This window comes from Wolffia australiana, chromosome 1 (genome assembly GCF_029677425.1).
Source record: "Wolffia australiana isolate 7733 chromosome 1, ASM2967742v1".
In the NCBI taxonomy this organism is placed as follows: domain Eukaryota; kingdom Viridiplantae; phylum Streptophyta; class Magnoliopsida; order Alismatales; family Araceae; genus Wolffia; species Wolffia australiana.
The window spans coordinates 11,402,836-11,422,516 of NC_135835.1; the positions used below are offsets into that span (position 1 = coordinate 11,402,836).

General features: G+C 43.9%; 1 protein-coding gene across 5 annotated transcripts in view; it reads right to left on the reverse strand.

Moving 5' to 3' along the window:
- The window catches only part of LOC144706455 (Rab3 GTPase-activating protein catalytic protein), a 72,495-nt gene that overhangs the window by 42,382 nt on the left and 10,432 nt on the right, over positions 1 to 19,681 (reverse strand). For 4 of the 5 annotated variants that reach the window (XM_078579441.1, XM_078579417.1, XM_078579425.1 and 1 more), the window contains exons 5-7: positions 16,418 to 16,532; positions 16,262 to 16,332; positions 3,606 to 3,703 (exon numbers count right to left, since the gene is read on the reverse strand). In XM_078579441.1, coding sequence (XP_078435567.1) covers positions 3,606 to 3,703; positions 16,262 to 16,332; positions 16,418 to 16,532 — 284 coding nt within the window. Of the gene's footprint in view, positions 1 to 3,605; positions 3,704 to 15,298; positions 15,351 to 16,261; positions 16,333 to 16,417; positions 16,533 to 19,681 lie in introns of those variants that run through there. The other variant, XM_078579450.1, reaches the window with a different exon arrangement.

The following is a 19,681-nucleotide window of genomic DNA, read 5'->3' on the forward strand; positions in this document are numbered from 1 at the left end:
AACAGATGTAGGTCGTGAGCTCCCGAGCTGCTTAGCAGCCATCACCGAGGCGGGTTCGGAATGGAAGAGGCCAAGGCGAGTTTCCTTCATCTGAACTTCCACCAAGGCTTCCTTCAGGGTAGGAACCTTCTCCGATGAAGTAATTGACCGCGTAAGGACTCGTATTCAGGATTCAGTCCCATGAGGAATTTGAACACCCGAAGCTGTAGAACATATCCACGGTCAACCGAATGTGGGTCGGGAGGCATGTAGTGGTCCAACTCCGCCCAAAGAGACGACAACTCCAAATGATAGGCCCGAACAGAGCAGGGACCTTGGGTCAAGTTCGTGGAGCGAGTAACAAGGTCATAGATAATGGCCATGTTATTCCGCTTAGAGTGGGATTCTTGAGCAGCGTCCCAGATCTCCTTCGCTGAATATAAGGACAGGAATTCGGCAGCATATGAGGAGCTGATACTGTCGAGCAGCCACCGGTGAACTACACCTTCAACATCAAGCCATTGCTCATAGTGCGGAGCAGTAGGAGACGGCGGAGCTTCCACAAGATGCTTCATGAGCTTCCCTTTCAACGTAATTTGAACATACCGACGCCATTGAAGGAGGTTCAACCCCGTGAATCGGAATTCAGTAGGCATACGTGGCAACGAGTAGTGGATGGAGCTCAATTCGGACGAGTGAGACAGTACTCCCGGAGGAGTGACAGTAGAAGTAATAGAATTAGTGGAGGCCATAGTATATATGAGTTGAATGAACTTTAGTTTATACCAAGGGAGAGATCCTTATAATGAACACCCAAGCAACAAGTAACCCCGATCAACCACAGTAGAATAACCACAAAGAGGTGGTTCACACAGAGATGTGGCGTCCAATGGCTGTCGGAACAAAAGAAGGCTTGGCACGTCAAAGTCGAAGTCGAAGACCAAAAAGAAGTGATTGCAAAATCGAAGGAAGCCTGGACCCCTTGGCACGTTGAAAGGAAGCCTTGGGAAGACTGCCGAGATAAGTCGTCAATGAGAAAGGCTGCCGAGGTCAAAGGCAGAGGTCGCCTATGGGGCGCCTACCCGATACCAAGGCCGTCGTGGTACGCCTAGGGAGGAACAGAGGCTGCTCCGCAGGCAAGGTCGTCGACGCTGTGCTGTTCCGTTCTTCAAAACAGAGATTTGGCTTCTCTGTGGTGGCCTCGGCCGCAAACATAGATTTCGCCCCTGTCAAACGTCGTCGAGAAAGAGACTTGATCAGTGGGTTCAGGGATCGATCACCGAGATCGAAGGCGAAGTCCAGATTAGGGCGAGAGACAAAGCCGAGATCGAAGCTTGGTAAGCCAAGATCCAAGGCGAAGTCGAAGGGTGCTCGAAGTCAAGATCGAAGCCGAGATCTAAGACGAAGTCGAGATCTTCTCGACGGTTGAAAAACTTGACGGAGCAGAAGCCGAGATCTAAGGCGAAGTCGAGATCTTCTCGACGGTTGAAAAACTTGACGGAGCTTGACTGCGGAGAGCTTGGTTGCTATTCTAGCCCAGCCGTTGAAGACCAATTCAAGACTGACTAGGCTCTGATACCATGAAGAAACCCAGAGGAGAAGGATGGGTTGAGAAGAAACTGGAAAATTCACATTAGGTCTCTTGGTTCCATAACGAGAGTACATATAGTGAGTAGACAAGGAGAGAGAGCAACGCAGGGGTACAAACGGGATAAAGAAACTACATATTCAACAATGCGGAAACGATATGTATCTGTACAAGGCAAGGCATACAAGTATGGAACCCTAAAAGTTAAAAAATAATTGTGGATACACGTTCAGTGGATGCAAGGAAGTATTTATGGTCATACTAGGGGATCGGCAATATGGAACCCAAAAAGTCATAGTTTTATCCCCTGAAGGCAGTATGGAACCCAAAAAGTCATAGTTTCAACTTCCTCTCTCAGTCTTACCAACTCATTTCCAGAATTCTTCTTTTATCAGAGAGTATCCGTCAGAGCTCAGTGATGGCCCAGGAGCTTTTGATTTACATTGGCTTATTCCATGTAGCCCCTAGAAACTCTCATTGGCATTACCTTGTTTTACAATAGTTCTACAGCAGCGCCTAGTTCCTCCATTCATGCTACTGAGCCCAACTGAATTCCCAGATTGTTATGTGACATTTTTTGGTTCAAAAATTTTGTTTCCGTTGGTCTTGGACAGGACTCCTGCACTGCCTTCGTCTTAGTAAAAGTTCTCCGCTTAACCTCAGTAGGAACAAGATTCAGACTGCATTAGTTTTCAGTAAAAATATGAATAGCTTCCCAAAAATTGGATTCAGTTCAATAAGGAATTTCTATGGCCAGTCATTATCAATGTCTTTCCTTTCTGCAGAGTCTGTAGTCCACAAAGGCCACTGATAAAACCTAGAATTGAACGAGGCTCAACCTCATATGAGAGATTTAGGGTTCATTACATGGTACTTATAGTGGGGATGAGAGAGTCTGAAATGGGACCATGTTAATTAGCTATTAGATAGACATAGAAGAGAGAAAAGAAAGAAACCCATTCAACAGCCACCAATAGTCTATCGCTATCAATATTTATTTGCCTTCTCAGGACATAAACAGTTCACTCGTGCTTGGTTTCAAAAAATTTCCCCAGCACAAAGACCTGATGACATATACAAAGTAATCACAACCTGATACAAATCTGTGAGTTCTTATTGAGGAGAAGATACCGGTATTATCATTGGCAGAGGGAGGGGAAAGGCCTAGGCAAGATGGACATCACTCAGAGAAGGGTCACCAGCGCGATGGACACTTTCATTTACTCCATGTCTGCTCTCCCAGATGGAGAGCTACAACTATTTTTAGTAAAACAGGTCGAAATGTATAAATGATGAAAATGTCCCTAGAGAGAGAAATTATCAGAATACCCTTAATACGATGGGAATAGTACCACCCCCTTGCATTGTTTTTCAAATACTATCAAAGAGGGGTATTGACCGCACTACTCATTTATGTAGAAAAAAATATCTGAAGAATTCTCAGCGATTGATTACAATCTAAAGAGAAGAAGATAGTACATCTATTTAGGGAAAAGGCGAGCTGGGGAAAGATTCTTGCGGTGCTTTGGACGTTGTGGCTTCACCACAACGAGGTGGTATTCAAGGGGAAAGCTGCGTCACTGGAATCGGTGCTACATGATGTAGGGAGATGTATATCCTACTGTTGCAATAGGACATAACGGGGGAAAAAGGACCCGGTGGGCCGGACATGTACTATGTCACGATCACAATGTTAATAATATTTCTGGGTTGACCACCGAGTTCCAGGTGGTCTTCCCTCTTTTAATTCAAAAAAAAAAATTTATTTAGTGAAAAGAAAGATAAATAGAAAGAAAGAGAATCCAGATTCCACAGTATACATAGCTTCGGTTCTTATCCTTACAAAAATGCAAAAGTTCCATCATCAGTATGACAAATGGTAGCAAATCTCATCTTGCTACATTTTTCTTATATGTAATAACAAAATATTGTTTACCTTGATCATTCAACCTCCAGTTGTTGCCTTGTAAATTAATGTACTTACATTTCATTAAATGGAAACAACACTATAGCAACCACACAAGCAAAAAAGTTTCACCTCCCACAATTAGACAAAGCAATTGTAATAGAACTAAGAAGCTTGCTAGCTACAGGAACATCAAGGACGACTCCACTAGCACTAGCTGGTGCAATCACCTGAAATAAAACAAAAAATCCTGATCAAATTCACTGCTGACTCATATGGTGAAGCTATAATCTATGCAGAAGAAGAGTGGAGAATCATGCAAACCTTCTGGGGATAAAAATGGGAAAATAAATCTTTTTGTTTTCTCAGTTAACAGCTAGAAAGTTAAAAAGGTTTTTTAAAACCATGTCATACACGAGACCATGAGAGATTATGTGAATGACTAATCTGTGGTCTTTAAAATACTTGAGTCCAAAGTGGGGTTGTCCTTCCTCATGCTCAACACCTCTTTTATTTGTCTCTTTTTTACATTAATCCCCCTTAATGTTTTCTCATCAGTTATGTATACTTATGATATGTTGAGAACATGGGCTGACTGAGTACCCCAGAATAAAGGAGAAATGTATCGGGCCCTGTTAGGCCCAGTATCGGGCGTTATATCAAGCCCATCAGACCAATAATGGCTAGAAAAACTAGCTGTTATATGACCGTTGGAACTAGCCGTTATTGACTAGTACAAAAGGACATGTACAGATGTAATGTGATAGTGCTTTTTAGTGAAATAAAATCTTTCTTCTTTTCTTTTGTTTTTCTTTTGTCATGGTATCAGAGCAGGAGTGACCTGCAATGCTCAGTTCATAGTGAAGCCTAGGATCATCCCTCGGGAGGATCTTGTTGTGAAGTTTTGTTGAGCTGTCATTCTTCAGGAAGACTGGTTGTGAAGTTTCTAGGGCTGTATTCAAGTTTCTCTTTCTTCTCCAAAGTCTTCCTATCGGAAGACTAGCTGTGAAGACCCTGCCCCAGCTCGTTCTAAGGGACTAGGGCAGAAGAATCGACCAAACTTCAGGCCCCAACAGTGCCAGCTATTCCTGCAGGGAATCAGCTAATTGTTCCAGATCGATGGCTGACTCATCTTCCTATTCTTGCCAAATGCAATATCTTTAATGGAAGCAATCTTCTACTCTGGGACAGGACAATTCGAGCTGCATTGAAGCCAAGAAAGCTCATCTATCCATATCACTATGAATGTGAGTCCCATCCAGATTACCAGAAGTTCGTCATGGAAGAGGAGTTCGTCTTTGGTTGGCTATTAGACTCTATTTCGTCTGAGCAACTTACCAAATATACTCCTTATGATACCTCTAAAAAGCTATGGGAGGCCATTCATCGAAATCATTCCAAGAAGGATGATAAAAGCAAGATCATCAATCTGATCATCCAGGCTTACACTCTCAAACAAGGGGATATGGATGTCCTCACTTATTCATATAAGTTGAGGGAAATCCATACTGAATTAGATCATTGTCGACCTCCCTCCATCGATCTAGAAGCTAGAGCTCATGAAGCCACAAATCGTCTGTGCCAATTCCTGCAAGGGCTCAGACCAGAATTTGAGCTCATCAGAAGCCAACTTTACAATAGAGAAGATGAGCCTACCTTTGACGAAGCTGTGTCTAAGGCGATGCAGGAAGAGAGCCGTCTAAACACTGCCAAAAGGGTTATTGAAAGCACCGCATATGCAACAAAGAACAATAATCACCAAAAGGGTGATTCAGAGAGGCCAAACAGAGAAGATATTTACTGCACTTATTGCAAAAAGAAGGGGCATATGAAGGACAAATGTTGGAAGCTACATGGCAAACCTCCACAGATAGCTCGGGCTCACATAATGCAGCAAGGAGAAGGCAGAAATGATCTTCCTTCAGCACAGGATTTCCAGAAAATGATGCACGAACTACATAGCCTAAATTTTTTCATCAACTCTGGATCAATCATTGGGTCAACGTCAATGGCCAACTCTGGTAAAGAATATTTATTTTATAATATTGCCTTACTTACCCAGGTTCCATCTAATGCATGGATCCTTGACTCAGGTGCAACCGATCATATGTCATCAAAGCAGGACTTCTTAATGACATATGAAAAGGTTCATCATGGTACGTATGTTCAAACAGCCGACGGCACATTACTCCCTGTAGTGGGTGTTGGCAGTTTAAACATTAAACCTATTGGAGAATTAAAAAATGTTTTGCATGTTCCAAAACTGTTTGTTAGTCTAATATCAGTACAAAAAATTGCAAAATGTGGAGAGTATAATATACTGTTTGATAATCTTGATGCCTATTTGTGTAATAAGGAGCTCGGGTGGAAGACTGGACTAGCCAAAGTTCACCAGGGACTCTACTACCTACCCTGGCAGAACTCAAGACCACCAAGAGGAGATGATTCAAAGGTGGCAACCATAAAGGGATCTCCTGACGAAGTGATCATAGAAACACATCAACGAATGGGTCATCCATCCTACCACTTACTTAAACACATGTACCTAAACATGTTTACAGACGTATTGGTTGAAAAGTTAAATTGTGAAGCATGTCATTTAGGGAAATTTAAGAGAGGGACATACCCTCCCAGTACTACTCGAATGGAAAAACCTTTTCAAATTATTCATTGTGATGTTTGGGGCCCATCTCCCCAAACAGATATACTAGGACACCGATATTTCCTAGTATGTACAGATGACTATAGTAGGTATAGTTGGGTCTTCTTACAGAAACATAAGCACGAAGTTACTAGGAATCTAAAGGGATTATGTAGTCTCATTAAGAGACAGTTTGGTGATTCAGTACAAGGACTACGAACTGACAATGCAAGGGATTTTCTGAATCATGAACTCATGGCTTTCTTTACAAATGAGGGCATTAGACATGAGACCTCATGCCCATATACTCCCCAACAAAAAAGTGTAGCGGAAAGGAAAATAGGAGATATTGTGGATAAAGGGAGAACACTATTGATACAAGGAAATGTTCCTACTAATGTATGGGGTTTTGCTGTCATGACTTCTACACATCTGATCAATCGACTTCCTTCGAGTGGCCTTGGTTTTAAAAGTCCTCTGGAATTACTTGAGTCATATTACCCAAGTGTAAGATTGAAAACTGGACTACCTCCAAAAATATTTGGTTGTGTTGGCTACGTGTATAATAATGCACATAAGCAGAATAAGTGGTCAACAAAAAGGTTAAAATGTGTTTTTTTGGGTTATTCTGTTACACAAAAGGGATATAAATTTTATCATCCTACAACTCGGAAATACATGGTAACTAAGGATGCTGTATTTGATCAGAAATTGTTCTACTATAAACCTCAAGGTAATGAGTCCCATCAAGACATATCACTTATACTCAATGTTGAGCACCCAGATGTCGACCAGCAATCACTTGACCATAGATGTGACCAATATCTAGGAAAGTATAAGATGCTAGATAGTGCGGTTGAAATGAACTCTCAAGACCACTCACGAGGACCAGAACAAGAACAGGAATCCAAAATACCAGATGTGAATGTGGAAAAGGGGGAGTCATCTCGGATTTCCCCATATCCTAAGTACTATCAGAGAAAACAAAAAGATAAGCAAAAAGAACATATGTCTTCAGGTGAAGAGGAAGAGTTATCCCAAGAAGGGGGAGAATTATCAAATGAAGGAGAACAGGCATCTACTGAAGATTCAGCAGATCAAAAAAATGAAGCAACTCATGTTCACACCAATATCAGATGTTCCTAACGACAGTTCAAGCTATACCTATTCACAGATCTCCCCAAGAAGCTATGAAGAGTATACATTGGAAAGAAGCAATGGATGAGGAGATGAGAGCTCTACTACAGAATAATACGTGGGAAATTGTTAATCAACCCAAGGATAAGCGATCTGTGGGATGTAAATCGGTATACACTATAAAATGTAATCCAGATGGAAGCATAGACAGGTACAAAGCACGGTTAGTAGCTCGGGAATACACTCAAACTTATGGAATTGACTACCAAGAGACGTTTGCACCGGTTGCTAAGCTTAATACCATTAGGATTCTAATATCCTTAGCCGTAAACCTGGATTGGCCACTAAATCAATACGACATTAAGAATGCATTTCTACATGGGGACTTAAGAGAAGATATTTATATGGATGTTCCACCAGGATATGAAAATCAGCAAGATAAGGGAAAAGTGTGTAGACTTCGAAAGGCTCTATATGGACTAAAGCAATCCCCTAGGGCATTGTTTGGGAGATTTAATCAAACTATGAAGAAACTAGGATACAGCCAGTGTAATGGAGAACATACTATGTTCCTAAAACATTACAAAAACAATCTACTAACAATACTGATAGTATATGTAGATGATATCATAATCACTGGGAATAACCTAGAAGAAATAAGAATCCTTGAAGAACATTTGGGTGAAAATTTTCAAGTTAAACAACTACGACCCTTAAAATATTTTCTAGGTATAGAATTTGCAAGATCGAGTGAAGGTATCCTAATGACACAACAGAAATATATACTGGATCTCCTGAATGAAACAAAACATATGAACTGCCATGTGAATGAAACACCAATCGAAGTTAATCATAGATTAACAATAAATGAAAATGAACCTAAAGTAGAAATTAACTCATATCAGAGTCTAATAGGAAAACTTTTGTATTTGTCACATACACGACCTGATATATGTTATGCTGTGAATGTTTTAAGCCAATTTATGCACTCACCAAGAAACTCTCATTTTCAAGCTGCTAACAGAATTCTCAGGTATCTAAAGGGAACACCAGGATTGGGCATCACACACAGAAAAACAGGTAAGATCGACCTTATCATATACACTGATTCTGACTTTGCTGGTTCTCGTCTTGACTGCAGGTTCACTAATGGGTACTGCACAATGCTAGGAGGAAACCTCGTAACCTGGAGAAGCAAGAAGCAAAGTGTAGTATCAAAATCAAACACTGAAGCTGAATTTCGTGCCATGTCCAAGGGAATCTACGAGGCAATATGGATCAAGAATCTATTGGAAGACTTGAAAATCAACTTCCTAAGACCAATTATCATCCGCTGCGACAACAAATCTGCCATCAGTATAGCTCATGATCCAGTTGATCATGACCAAAATGAAGCACGTAAATATTGACAGATTCTATATTCAAGATCACTTGGAACAAGGGAACCTACAGACAGAATATGTAAGCTCCGAAGAACAATGTGCAGACATCTTCACCAAGGGTCTACCAATCAAGCAAACTCAATATTTAAGATCCAAGCTTGGAATGAAGAACATACATTCCTACACTTGAGGGGGAGTGTTGAGAACATGGGCTGACTGAGTAGCCCAGAATAAAGGAGAAATGTATTGGGCCCCGTTAGGCCCAGTATCGGGCGTTATATCAAGCCCATCAGACCAATAACGGCTAGACAAACTAGCTGTTATATGACCGTTGGAACTAGCCATTATTGACTAGTATAAAAGGACATGTGCAGATGTAATGAGATAGTGCTTTTTAGTGAAATAAAATCTTTCTTCTTTTCTTTTGTTGTTCTTTTGTCATGATACAATCCCCAACCACTTTGTAGGGGTATTTTGCATAATTTTCCTTTCAATCGGCCTCCATGTCTTTAGGAGGATAGACAAGAAGAACCAACGGAAGATATGAAGGGATTCATCATTCTGTCTCCTTGTCTCCTCCTTGTCTACATCTGTCCCTTGATTCCCTACCCTATGATTATCTCTACATCACTGGATCTTTAGCCGTTTCCCTCTGTATTAATTCCCACCACCTCGGATCTATCCCTCTATTTCATTCCCTCAAGAATAACTCAGTATGTGTCACCCTATAAAGTATTACCGGGTCAGCTTGGATATCTCAAGTAACCCGTATTTGTAAGCAGGAAATCCCACTATGCTTGTAAATAGCAGAAGAACAAAGCGATGTGATTCAATATAGTATCGGCACCTGAGTTTGGTGAGTCCCAAGTTTGATCCAGCCTGTCTGGTTCCTTATTGTCTCTTATTTCCGACTCAAACCACCTCAGTATATCAGCTTTGCAACATAAAAATACACTAACTTGCAGAATGAGGGAGGATTTGTGAAGGGCATCTAAAAGGAAATGTCTTCCATGGGACAACTCATGATTTGGCCAGGGTCCAGCCGCAATGGTACATGTGATTCATCCTGCGCTATGCTTCTCCAGCACTGCCATTCTTCAACCAGAAGCTGCTGCATTGCCACCACAGCTGTGGGCTCACCACTGCGGGGCCACCACAGCACACCGCAGCTGCTGTCTGAACCAGCTTGAGTACAAACTGGAGCTGATGGGAAGAGTGTTGATACTGTTAAATAGGGTTTCCTTTTATGTAATGGGCCTTTGTCTCATGGGCCTCTCTCCCTCTTACTTTCTTTCACTTTCTCTCTCTCTTTTTCTCTATATCCCATCAAACACAACATTTGCGAGAATGAGAATTTTCTTCTTCGACCTATTCTCTTCCTATGAAGGTCTTCATGGTATCACAGCTACACTAGCCTAGCTCAACTGTTCAAGTCTGTCAAGCTTCCTTTCAAGCTCATCAAGCTTCCTTTGGCCACGGAATCTGCCGTCAAGCGTCCTTTGGCCACGGAATCAGCCGTCAATTTTTCGGCCGAGCTCTCTTTGGCCACGGAATTCGCCGTCTATGAAAATTGACGGCAGCCTTCTTTGGCCAGGGGATCTGCCGAGTTGAATGACAGCTCCTACATCTCTCTTCGGCCACGGAATCCGCCGTCTGTGGGAATCGATGGCAGCCTTCTTTGGCCATGGGATCTGTCGAGTTGAACGACAGCTCTGACATTTCTCTTCGCTGTTCCATGGAATCGACGGCAGCTCCTACAGTCACCTTGGCTGTCCTCCGACCGTTATTTCTTGACAGATCTTTGTGTGGATCTCCTCACTGCGGCTCAAGACCCCAACTACAACACCTGCGGTCAATTAGCTAAGATCGAACACCATTTTGGCTGTTCTCTTGGTTCCTTAGCTATTTTTCCCTTGGTTCATTATTACTGGGTTGTTCTTTATGCGGATCTCTCCCTTGGCATTAACTCGAGGTGTGTCAGCTACAGCTCCAGCTTGGATCATTCAATTCATCTATAATATGGCCTCCACCGATTCTTCTACTTCTACTGCCGCTCTGCCCCCGGGGGTGCTTTCTCACTCATCTGAATTGAGCTCTTGGCACTGTTCTTTGCCACGTATGCCCTCTGAATTTCAGTTCATGGGGATGAATCTCCTTCAATGGCGTCAGTACATTCAAATTACATTGAAAGGGAAACTTATGAAGCATCTTGTGGAAGATTCGCCATCTCCTAACGCCCCCCACTAGGATCATTAGCTCGATGTTGAGGGCGTAGTTCACCGTTGGCTTCTTGACAGTATCAGTCCATCATATGCGGCTGCATTTTTATCTCTAAGCTCTGCTAAGGAGATATGGGAGGCTGCTCAAGAATCTCACTCGAAGCGCAACAATTTAGCCATTATATATGAACTTGTGACTCATTCCACTAACTTGGTCCAGCGTCCACGCTCTGTTCAGGCTTACCACCTAGAATTGACATCTCTTTGGGCTGAGATAGACCACTACATGCCACCTGATCCGATCAGTCGATCATGGGTATGTTCTTCAACTCCGGGTGTTTAAATTCCTCATGGGATTGAATCCCGAATATGAGTCTTTACGTGGCCAACTTCTTCATCGGGAGAAGGTTCCCACATTGAAGGAAGCTCTTGTGGCTGTTTAGATGGAAGAAACCCGCCTTGTCATATTCCATTCTGAACATGCCTCGTCGATGGCAGTTCAGTCGCTTGGGGGCCCACGCCCTATATCTGTTCGGGGTGTGTCACCTCCTATGTCCGTACCTCAGAAGTCGGCGACCACAGGACCCGGTACCCATGGAGATTCTTCACTTTTCTATAACTATTACAAGAAAAAAGGTCGATGTCAAGGAGACTTGCTATAAGCTACAACGAAAAAAGGCTCATCAAAGCCACTTCATGACCACTATTCATGCTTCCACCGGGTCGGTAATGACTCCTCCGTCTCTTCCTGAGGCACCTCATCCAACTGCTGAAGCCACACCTTCCACGGCAGACCAGCTCCGGCGTGATGAAATCGAACAGCTCCGCCAGCTTCTCCAGTCGAAATTGATGGATTCCACCTCCCTGGTTCATCAAGGTAAACATTTTTCCTCTTCCAATATGCCATGGATTATTGACTCCGGTGCTACAGCACATATGACCCCTACATCCCGGTGTTTTCTCACCTACACCTCCACTCATTCTCATCATGTCCCTACCACATCCGGTGACCTCCTCCCTGTGGCCGGTGTTGGGTGTGTCCAACTCTCCTCTAAACTTACCCTCCAACATGTTCTTCATGTCCCACGTCTTACCCTGAGTCTTCTCTCCCTCCATCACCTTGTCCAAGACCTTGGTCAAGACTTATTCTTTACCCCTGATTCCTGCTTCTATCGTGATAAGGTGTCGTGGGAGACGACTACACTTGCTGAGGAACAGGGTGGCCTCTACATCCTTCACCACTCTACATCTCCATCTCCTTCGGTCCCTGCCCTCGGCATGGCTCTCTCCACAGGGACGATGGATTCCCTTTGGCTCCTTCACTGTCGCTTGGGACACCCTTCGTTCTCTACATTGAAATTTATGTTTCCTTGTTTGTTTCATGGACGTCCTATGGACAATCTGTTTGTGAACCCTTTCGGTTAGCTAAGCATACTCGGGCAATGTATCCTTCTTCTGCTCAATCTTCTCGTTCCTCTTCTCCTTTCTCCCTCATTCACAGTGATCTGTGGGAGCCCACACCTGTTCCTAGTACTTCAGGCGCCCGATGGTTAGCCATATTTGTAGATGATTTTACTCGGGTTACATGGGCTTATCTTCTCCAGAATAAATATGATCTTCTCAAACTATTACTTCATTCCATGCTCTCATCCAAACTCAATTCGCCACGTCCTTCAAACGCTTCCGCTCCGATAATGCCCGTGATTACGTTAACTCCACCGTTTCCACCTTCACCTCTCATGGGATCGTTCATGAAACCTCCTGTCCCTACACGCCTCAACAGAATGGTCTTGCAGAACGCAAGTTTCGTCATATCTTTGACACCACTCCCTCCCTTCTTCACATGAACATGCCCAAATAATTCTGGGGTGAGGCTTCTCTCGCTGCAGTCCACCTCATTAACTGCCTTCCGTCTCGCGTTCTTTCCCATCTTTGTCCCATTGATGCTCTCCATCAGGCCTACCCTATGGTTTCCTTGAAAACTAATCTCCTTGCCCGTATTTTTGGCTGCACTTGTTATGTTACTCGTCATGATCCTCCTCGGGACAAACTTGATGCTAAGGCGCTCCGATGTGTCTTTGTGGGTTACTCTCCTCATCAAAAGGGTTATAAATGCTATCATCCCTCTACTCATTGATTCATTGTCAGTAAAGATGTCACCTTTGACGAATCCACCCCATTTTACCTTTCTGGCTCGATGTCCTCTCCTTCTTCTACAAATTCCTCTGATGAGTCCCTTGATTTTCTCGTTCCGCTTACACCCCATCCCTTGTCCTCTGTCTTGGCTTCCCCACCCCCTTCTCTTCCTCCTTCGGCTCCTCCCCAAAAATTTGATGGGACCACATACCAACGCCGCCGCGTCCTCCCTTGACTTCCTATTATACCGAACCCTGCTCTCTCTGCCCTCTCTTCTGATGACCTTCCCATTGCTCTTCGGAAGGCCTCTCGCTCCTGCACCTCCAACCCTTTATACCCTTTGGCCAATTATCTTTCCTCACATCGCCTCTCTCCGTCTTACCATGCCCTTCTCACCCGTCTCGATTCTACTACCATTCCTAAGAATGCGGCTGCCGCGTTGGCTTCCCCGGAGTGACGCCATGCTATGGATGAGGAATTGGCTGCCTTGGATAAAAACCAGACTTGGGATCTTGTTCCTTTGCCTTCGGGCAAACACTTAGTTGGCTGTCGGTGGGTGTATACTGTCAAGTACAAGTCGGATGGCTCACTTGAACGGTATAAGGCCCGTCTTGTTGCTAAAGGTTACACTCAGCAACTCGGTGTTGACTATTTGGAGACCTTCGCTCCTGTCACCAAGATGAACACTGTTCGCCTCCTTGTCATCCTTGCGGCTCATCATGATTGGCCCCTTCATCAGTTTGACGTCAAGAATGCCTTTCTTCATGGTGATCTCCATGAAGAGGTTTATATGGCCTTGCCTCCCGGCTATGCGGCCCCTTCTTCGGCGTCTTCCTTTGTTTGCCGTCTCAAGAAGACCCCCTATGGGTTGAAACAGTCTCCTCAGGCTTAGTTTTGTCGCTTCACGCACTCGATGAAGTTATTCGGCTATTCTCAGTGCAATGGTGACCATACCCTGTTCTATCGTCATTCCCCGTCCGGGGGCATCACACTTCTTTTGGTGTGTTGTGGATGACATTATTATTACGGGGAATGACTCGTCGGCCATGGCACACTTGGAGACTCACCTTGCTGGAGAATTTGACATCAAACATCTTGGCTTACTTCGATACTTCCTTGGTATTGAGGTGGCATATTCTACGACTGGCATTTTCCTCTGCCAACAGAAGTATATTGCTGATCTTCTTCAAGAGCTTGGGAAGGCAGACTCACAACCCCTTACCACTCCCATTGAGATGAACCACCGGCTCTCTCTAGCGGAGCATGAGACGGCTGTTGATCAAGGACGGTACCAGAGATTAGGTGGTAAGCTGCTCTATCTCACTCACACTCGTCCAGACATCGCATATGTCGTGGGCGTGTTAAGCCAATTTATGCACTCTCTGAAGGCGTGTCATATGTATGTTGCCAACCGCGTAGTTCATTATCTCAAAGGTACTATTGGTCTCAGTATTCAATTCAACATAACGGTGGTCTCCAGTAGGATGTCTATACACATGCTGATTATGCTGGCTCTCATGTTGATCATCGGTCTACGACAGGCTATTGCACGTTTCTTGGTGGAAATATTATTACATGGCGAAGTAAAAAACAACATGTTGTCTCCCGATCTGTGCCTTGGTGCAAGGTATCTGTGAGGCATTATGGATCACCAATCTTCTTGCAGAGTTGAAGCTTTCGTGTGATCACTCTACACAATTTTTTTGTGATAACAAGTCGGCTATCAGCATCGCCCATGATCCAGTACAACACGAACGTACTAAACATGTTGAAGTGGATTGTCATTTCATCAAAGAGAAGCTGGAGTCCGGACTCTTCTACAGTCAATATGTTCCCTCCGCCTGTCAGCGAGCTGATATTTTCACCAAAGGCCTATCTGTTCCGCGTTTCCAAGAATTGTGCGGCAAACTGGGAATGGACAACATCCACTCTCCAGTTTGAGGGGGGACTGTTAAATAGGGTTTCCTTTTATGTAATGGACCTTTGTCTCATGGGCCTCTCTCCCTCTTACTTTCTTTCACTTTCTCTCTCTCCTCTTCTCGATATGTATCCCATCAAACACAACATTTGTGAGAATGAGAATTTTCTTCTTCGACCTATTCTCTTCCTCTGGAAGTCTTCAGATACACCCCGTTTTATGAAAAAAATGAATAACCATTTCTTACAGTAATACGGGTATGAATAACCGTTTCTTACAGAAATAAGGCAAAGGCAGTGATACACAATTCTTGTATCAAGTCTCTGAGAAGAATGGTAAGAATACATCAAAAATAATATGAATGAACTAAATGTAACACAACTCTCACGTACCTTGTTTCCTCAGTTTCCTCATTGTCCTTGTCTCTTAGAAGCAGAAGATCATCTCGTTGATGAAGATCGGCTCTGGTAAGTCGTTCCCCTTGCCTGTAGATCAAATGCAGCCATCACTCCCAGGAACAACCTCTTATCCCACACCCTTCAATCTTCTCAATGAACCCTCTTCCAAGAAATCAGGAAATACTCAATGACCTTCTCTTCCTGTCCCCCCTCTTATTTATATCTTTGTTCAAACACACCATTTCCCATCAAGATACCTGGCAGTTATTCCCACTGGCGGCACGTGCCAAGACCCCTGCTGGGTAACCTATTTATTGTTGGTCCCTTCTTCCCTCCTCTTTCCTCTTCCTCATATACTTCAAAACTGGTACTGCAACACAGGGTTCTTGTAATAATACTCTTATCCAACAATCTCAAGTAAAAATAAACCATTCCGAAATCCAAGTCTGACAGCTGATCAGTGTTTGAAATTAAAGAAGAAAGTTGAAGTCAATGGCAGGTCTGCCTAGACTCCTCACCTCCAGCCACAAGCACTCCTGCTGCTCAGGCCTCTGATACTCTGACCACGTTCTCTGATTTTCAGATCGGAAAAATATTGATGTCTCCCTTTAGCACACAATGGGAAGTGGTCTTTTAAAAGATGTGTCACACGTGCACCCGTCCCCGCACGTGTCTCTAAAATCGTCCCCTTTCTCTTCAGTTGCCATTCATACATTCCAGTAAAGAATGTATCAGACATCCATCCATCATTTTACTCGTTGAATCTCAGTCTATTCTAATATGTCTCTGTTTGGGAATGTAACTGATTCCATGGAAGCACAATTAAAAAATAATAAATGATTTATGAACAAGGAACGTATGGAAATTTATTCAGTAGAATCTCTCTGACTGAGACTGATGAAAACTAAATAATATCAACAATAAAAACAGATGGGGTCCCTAAAACTACGAAAATACCATAAATTCTTTTACTCCAAACATCAACTGCAGATTATGAAGGTCAGCACTCCATTCAGCAAACTTCTCCGCTGCGTTAAAAAATAGCCGTAACATAGAAGAAAAACCAATATACACATCAAATAAAATTCATGTTCAGAAAGATATGACAGGTACCTCTAAAGGTCGTTTGAAAGTAGTACTCCAGGCAGTACACTTTGGACCCATACTTCAACTCACACTTGACCTTAAAAATATCTTTGAGGGATGGTACAGATTCTGCTCCCTTTTCCTTTGGATAAAAAAAATTACCAAAATTTAGGACTAGCAGCTAATGGCATCATTAAAATATTGTGGAGAAAACTGAGATACTGAGAGTAAAACAGCGATCCATTGCATCAATCATTCACGTGCATAAAATCAAACTGTCAGTGATAAGATACAAGGGAAGAACACACGGAAACCACAATGATGCAGGGGTGAATCTTTATGAAGCACTAAACCATTATGGTACTTCTGGATCACTCAGCCTTTCATAAATGGTGGCTTGGATAGCCAATACAGCATTCTGGTACTCTCTTACTTTACAGTGAAGATTGAAAGAACATAAGATCACCTATCGGGCTGGTCTCCAACTCTTCAGAATGTTGAAACAGCACACTTATCCAGAGTTGAAACCTTTGTCACAGCCATAGCATCGAAGTGTGAGATCATTGAATTTTACAGGATACCAGGTATTAGACGATTCCCAGTATGAGGTGGCTGGAATTTATAATTTTTTTTTGAAGAAATATAATTTTGATTTTATAATTTAATTTTTTTTTGCGTTTAAGTTTTATGAAAAGGCAATCACTTGGGAGTTTTATGCAATTACAATTTTGTTGAATAGGATGCGATGTAGACTTAGGAGAAACCCAACTCCTCAAAAATCAGACTTACAGCCTAAGTCTGCACAAACAAGTTACGGACGAAGCCAAAACCTGTTTTTTAATTTCTCTATGCGAGGAGAGATCTCGAACAAAAATGTTTTTTTTTAACATTTAGGAAGACCACCCAAAACCAGTGGCCTACCTGCTATCATTAACGGTAAAGATTTTGAACAAATAATATATAATCAGGCCCAAAATAGGCTATCTTCTCCCTCCACCCCAAAAAGACATCAACGCCTCCACATCATGAGAGCGTTCTCCACTGAAGCCGCCCTCCCTTTAAACACTACCTTGTTTCGGTGCAGCCATATTGCCCAGAGCACTGTAAGTGAGCGCCCCATTCCAGTCGGCTTCTGTGTCTGCCATCTCAAACTCAAGCCCAAAAGGCGTCGTCCAAGGATATATTCACCCCCCGTAACTGAGATATTCACCCCCCATAACTGCTGCGATGCCCAGACACCCCTGTGCAAACTGACACCTGAAGAATAGGTGGGAGAAGTATTCCTCCCCCCTGTCACACATTGGACAGTTAATGGGAGCCGTGGGGGGCCATCTCGGTTGATAGACCCGTGTGACCAGCCTTCGTTGCCTCAGCAACCAACTGAAGAGCCACACTTTAAGGGGGACTTTGCGTGTCATCAACATGTGGCAGGCCTTACTGGTTATCTCGTCGTCCCTCTATTCCCCTCGGAATTTCAGATATGCATCATTCACCAAGAAAGACGGCCCCCCCACATCCAACCATCGCGAGAATCAACTGACGGTCTGAGTGGTAGAAGTGTCTCTTGCGGCCCCAACAACTCCACGAGCCGTGGCTCTGATAAAGCTGCTGTCAGCATAGGGACCCAAGCCTCACCCCAACATTCCCTGACCGTGGCCTCTAGGTTTCTCGCTAGAGCAAAAAGACTTGGGAACCTCAAATTCAAGGAGCTGTGATTGGACCAGTTGTCAGTCCAAAAATGAAATGTTGCCCCATCTCCCAATCTGGGCTCAAAGAACTCACAAATGCGAGGTATGGCTTGGCGCAGACCGCTCCAGAAAGAGGACTCTCCCCTGACTCTAGCCCAGCGTCTCCTCCAATCTATCTTGGAGTCATACCTGTCTCTCAAGATGTTGAAAACCAGCCCCTCTGCTGAAGTCGCAATCCTTTTCACCCACTTGGTCAATAGTGCCAAATTCATCGATTCCAGATGAAGGATTCCTCGCCCTCTCTGCTTTAGTGCTATGCATAGTATCTCCCACGCTACTAGCAGCAACAGCACCCCTTTTTGTTCATCCTCTCCATTGCCTCCCCGGAAGAACCATCTCATCACCCTCTCCAGTCGGTTTATTGGGATCGCAGAAAGCACCGACCTTAGAAGCACCAGCCTACCTTTTTTTGAAAGTACTTTGTTCTGCCCTCCCTCCAGCCACATTTCAATTTATTCGACCACCGGTTGCCATTTGGCAGCTAGAATACGCCCCCCTGTCAACGGGAGACCCAGGTAACACATCAGGAGCACGCCTCAAGGTGTACCTAAAGCTCTGGCACATTGTGCCTCTTCCTCTGAAGAAAGTCTGAAGCCCACGAACGCAGACTTAGCTCGATTGAGTTGCACCCCTAAGAAGTCAGCAAATAGATCAAGTAATGCTGATAGAATACGAGCTTCTGTCATCCAGCTGTCAATGAAGAACGTGGTGTCATCTGCATATTGCAGAAGTGGGATGCCATCCGGGTTGGCCCGCCATTTGAAAGCCCTTGAGTAGGCCTTGTTCGCAGGCTTTGAGTGTCCAGGTGGCCAGGGTGTCCACCGTGAGTAGAAACAGCAGTGGTGCTGATGGGCAGCCTTGTCGGACTCCCCTTTGTGGGCAGATCCATCCTCCCTCAGCTCGACCATTGATCAAGATCGAGAATGAATGAGACGTGACACATTGTCTCCCCCAAGTCACCCCATTCATCAGGGAACCCGCGTTTGCGCATAACAGACCATAGGAATCTCCAGTCGAGCAATCATACGCTTTTTCCAAGTAGACCTTCCATATGCTTTAGCAATGCCAGAACTCTTCAAGTGTACTCATCACCTCTGACCAAACTACCTCCCAGAATTCCCTAAAGAAGAATATTGGGAATCCATCGAGGCTCGGGGTACCCTCTTCATTTAAACCTTTGATAGCTTAACGCACTTCTTCCACAAGAAATGGCTTCACCAGCTCATATTGTTGGACTTCCGTCACCTTAGATGCACTTCTACCGCTCCATCTCCATTGGTTCCGAGCCCCACTTTTAGTCACCGCTCTGAAATGGTTTGTCAGCGCTCCTCCAACCACTTGTGTCCCAATAAATTCTCGCTCCCCCACTTTCAACTGGAGTATTCGATTCAAGCGCCATCTTCTATTTGCTGCTAAATGAAAAAATCGAGTATTGGTGTCCCCTTCATTTAGCCATAGTTGGCAAGAGCGCTGCCTCCAATCAAGCTGCAGCTTCTTGTCTTCCTCTTCCACTATTCCTCTGCAGTTTTTTCTCTCCGCGCGC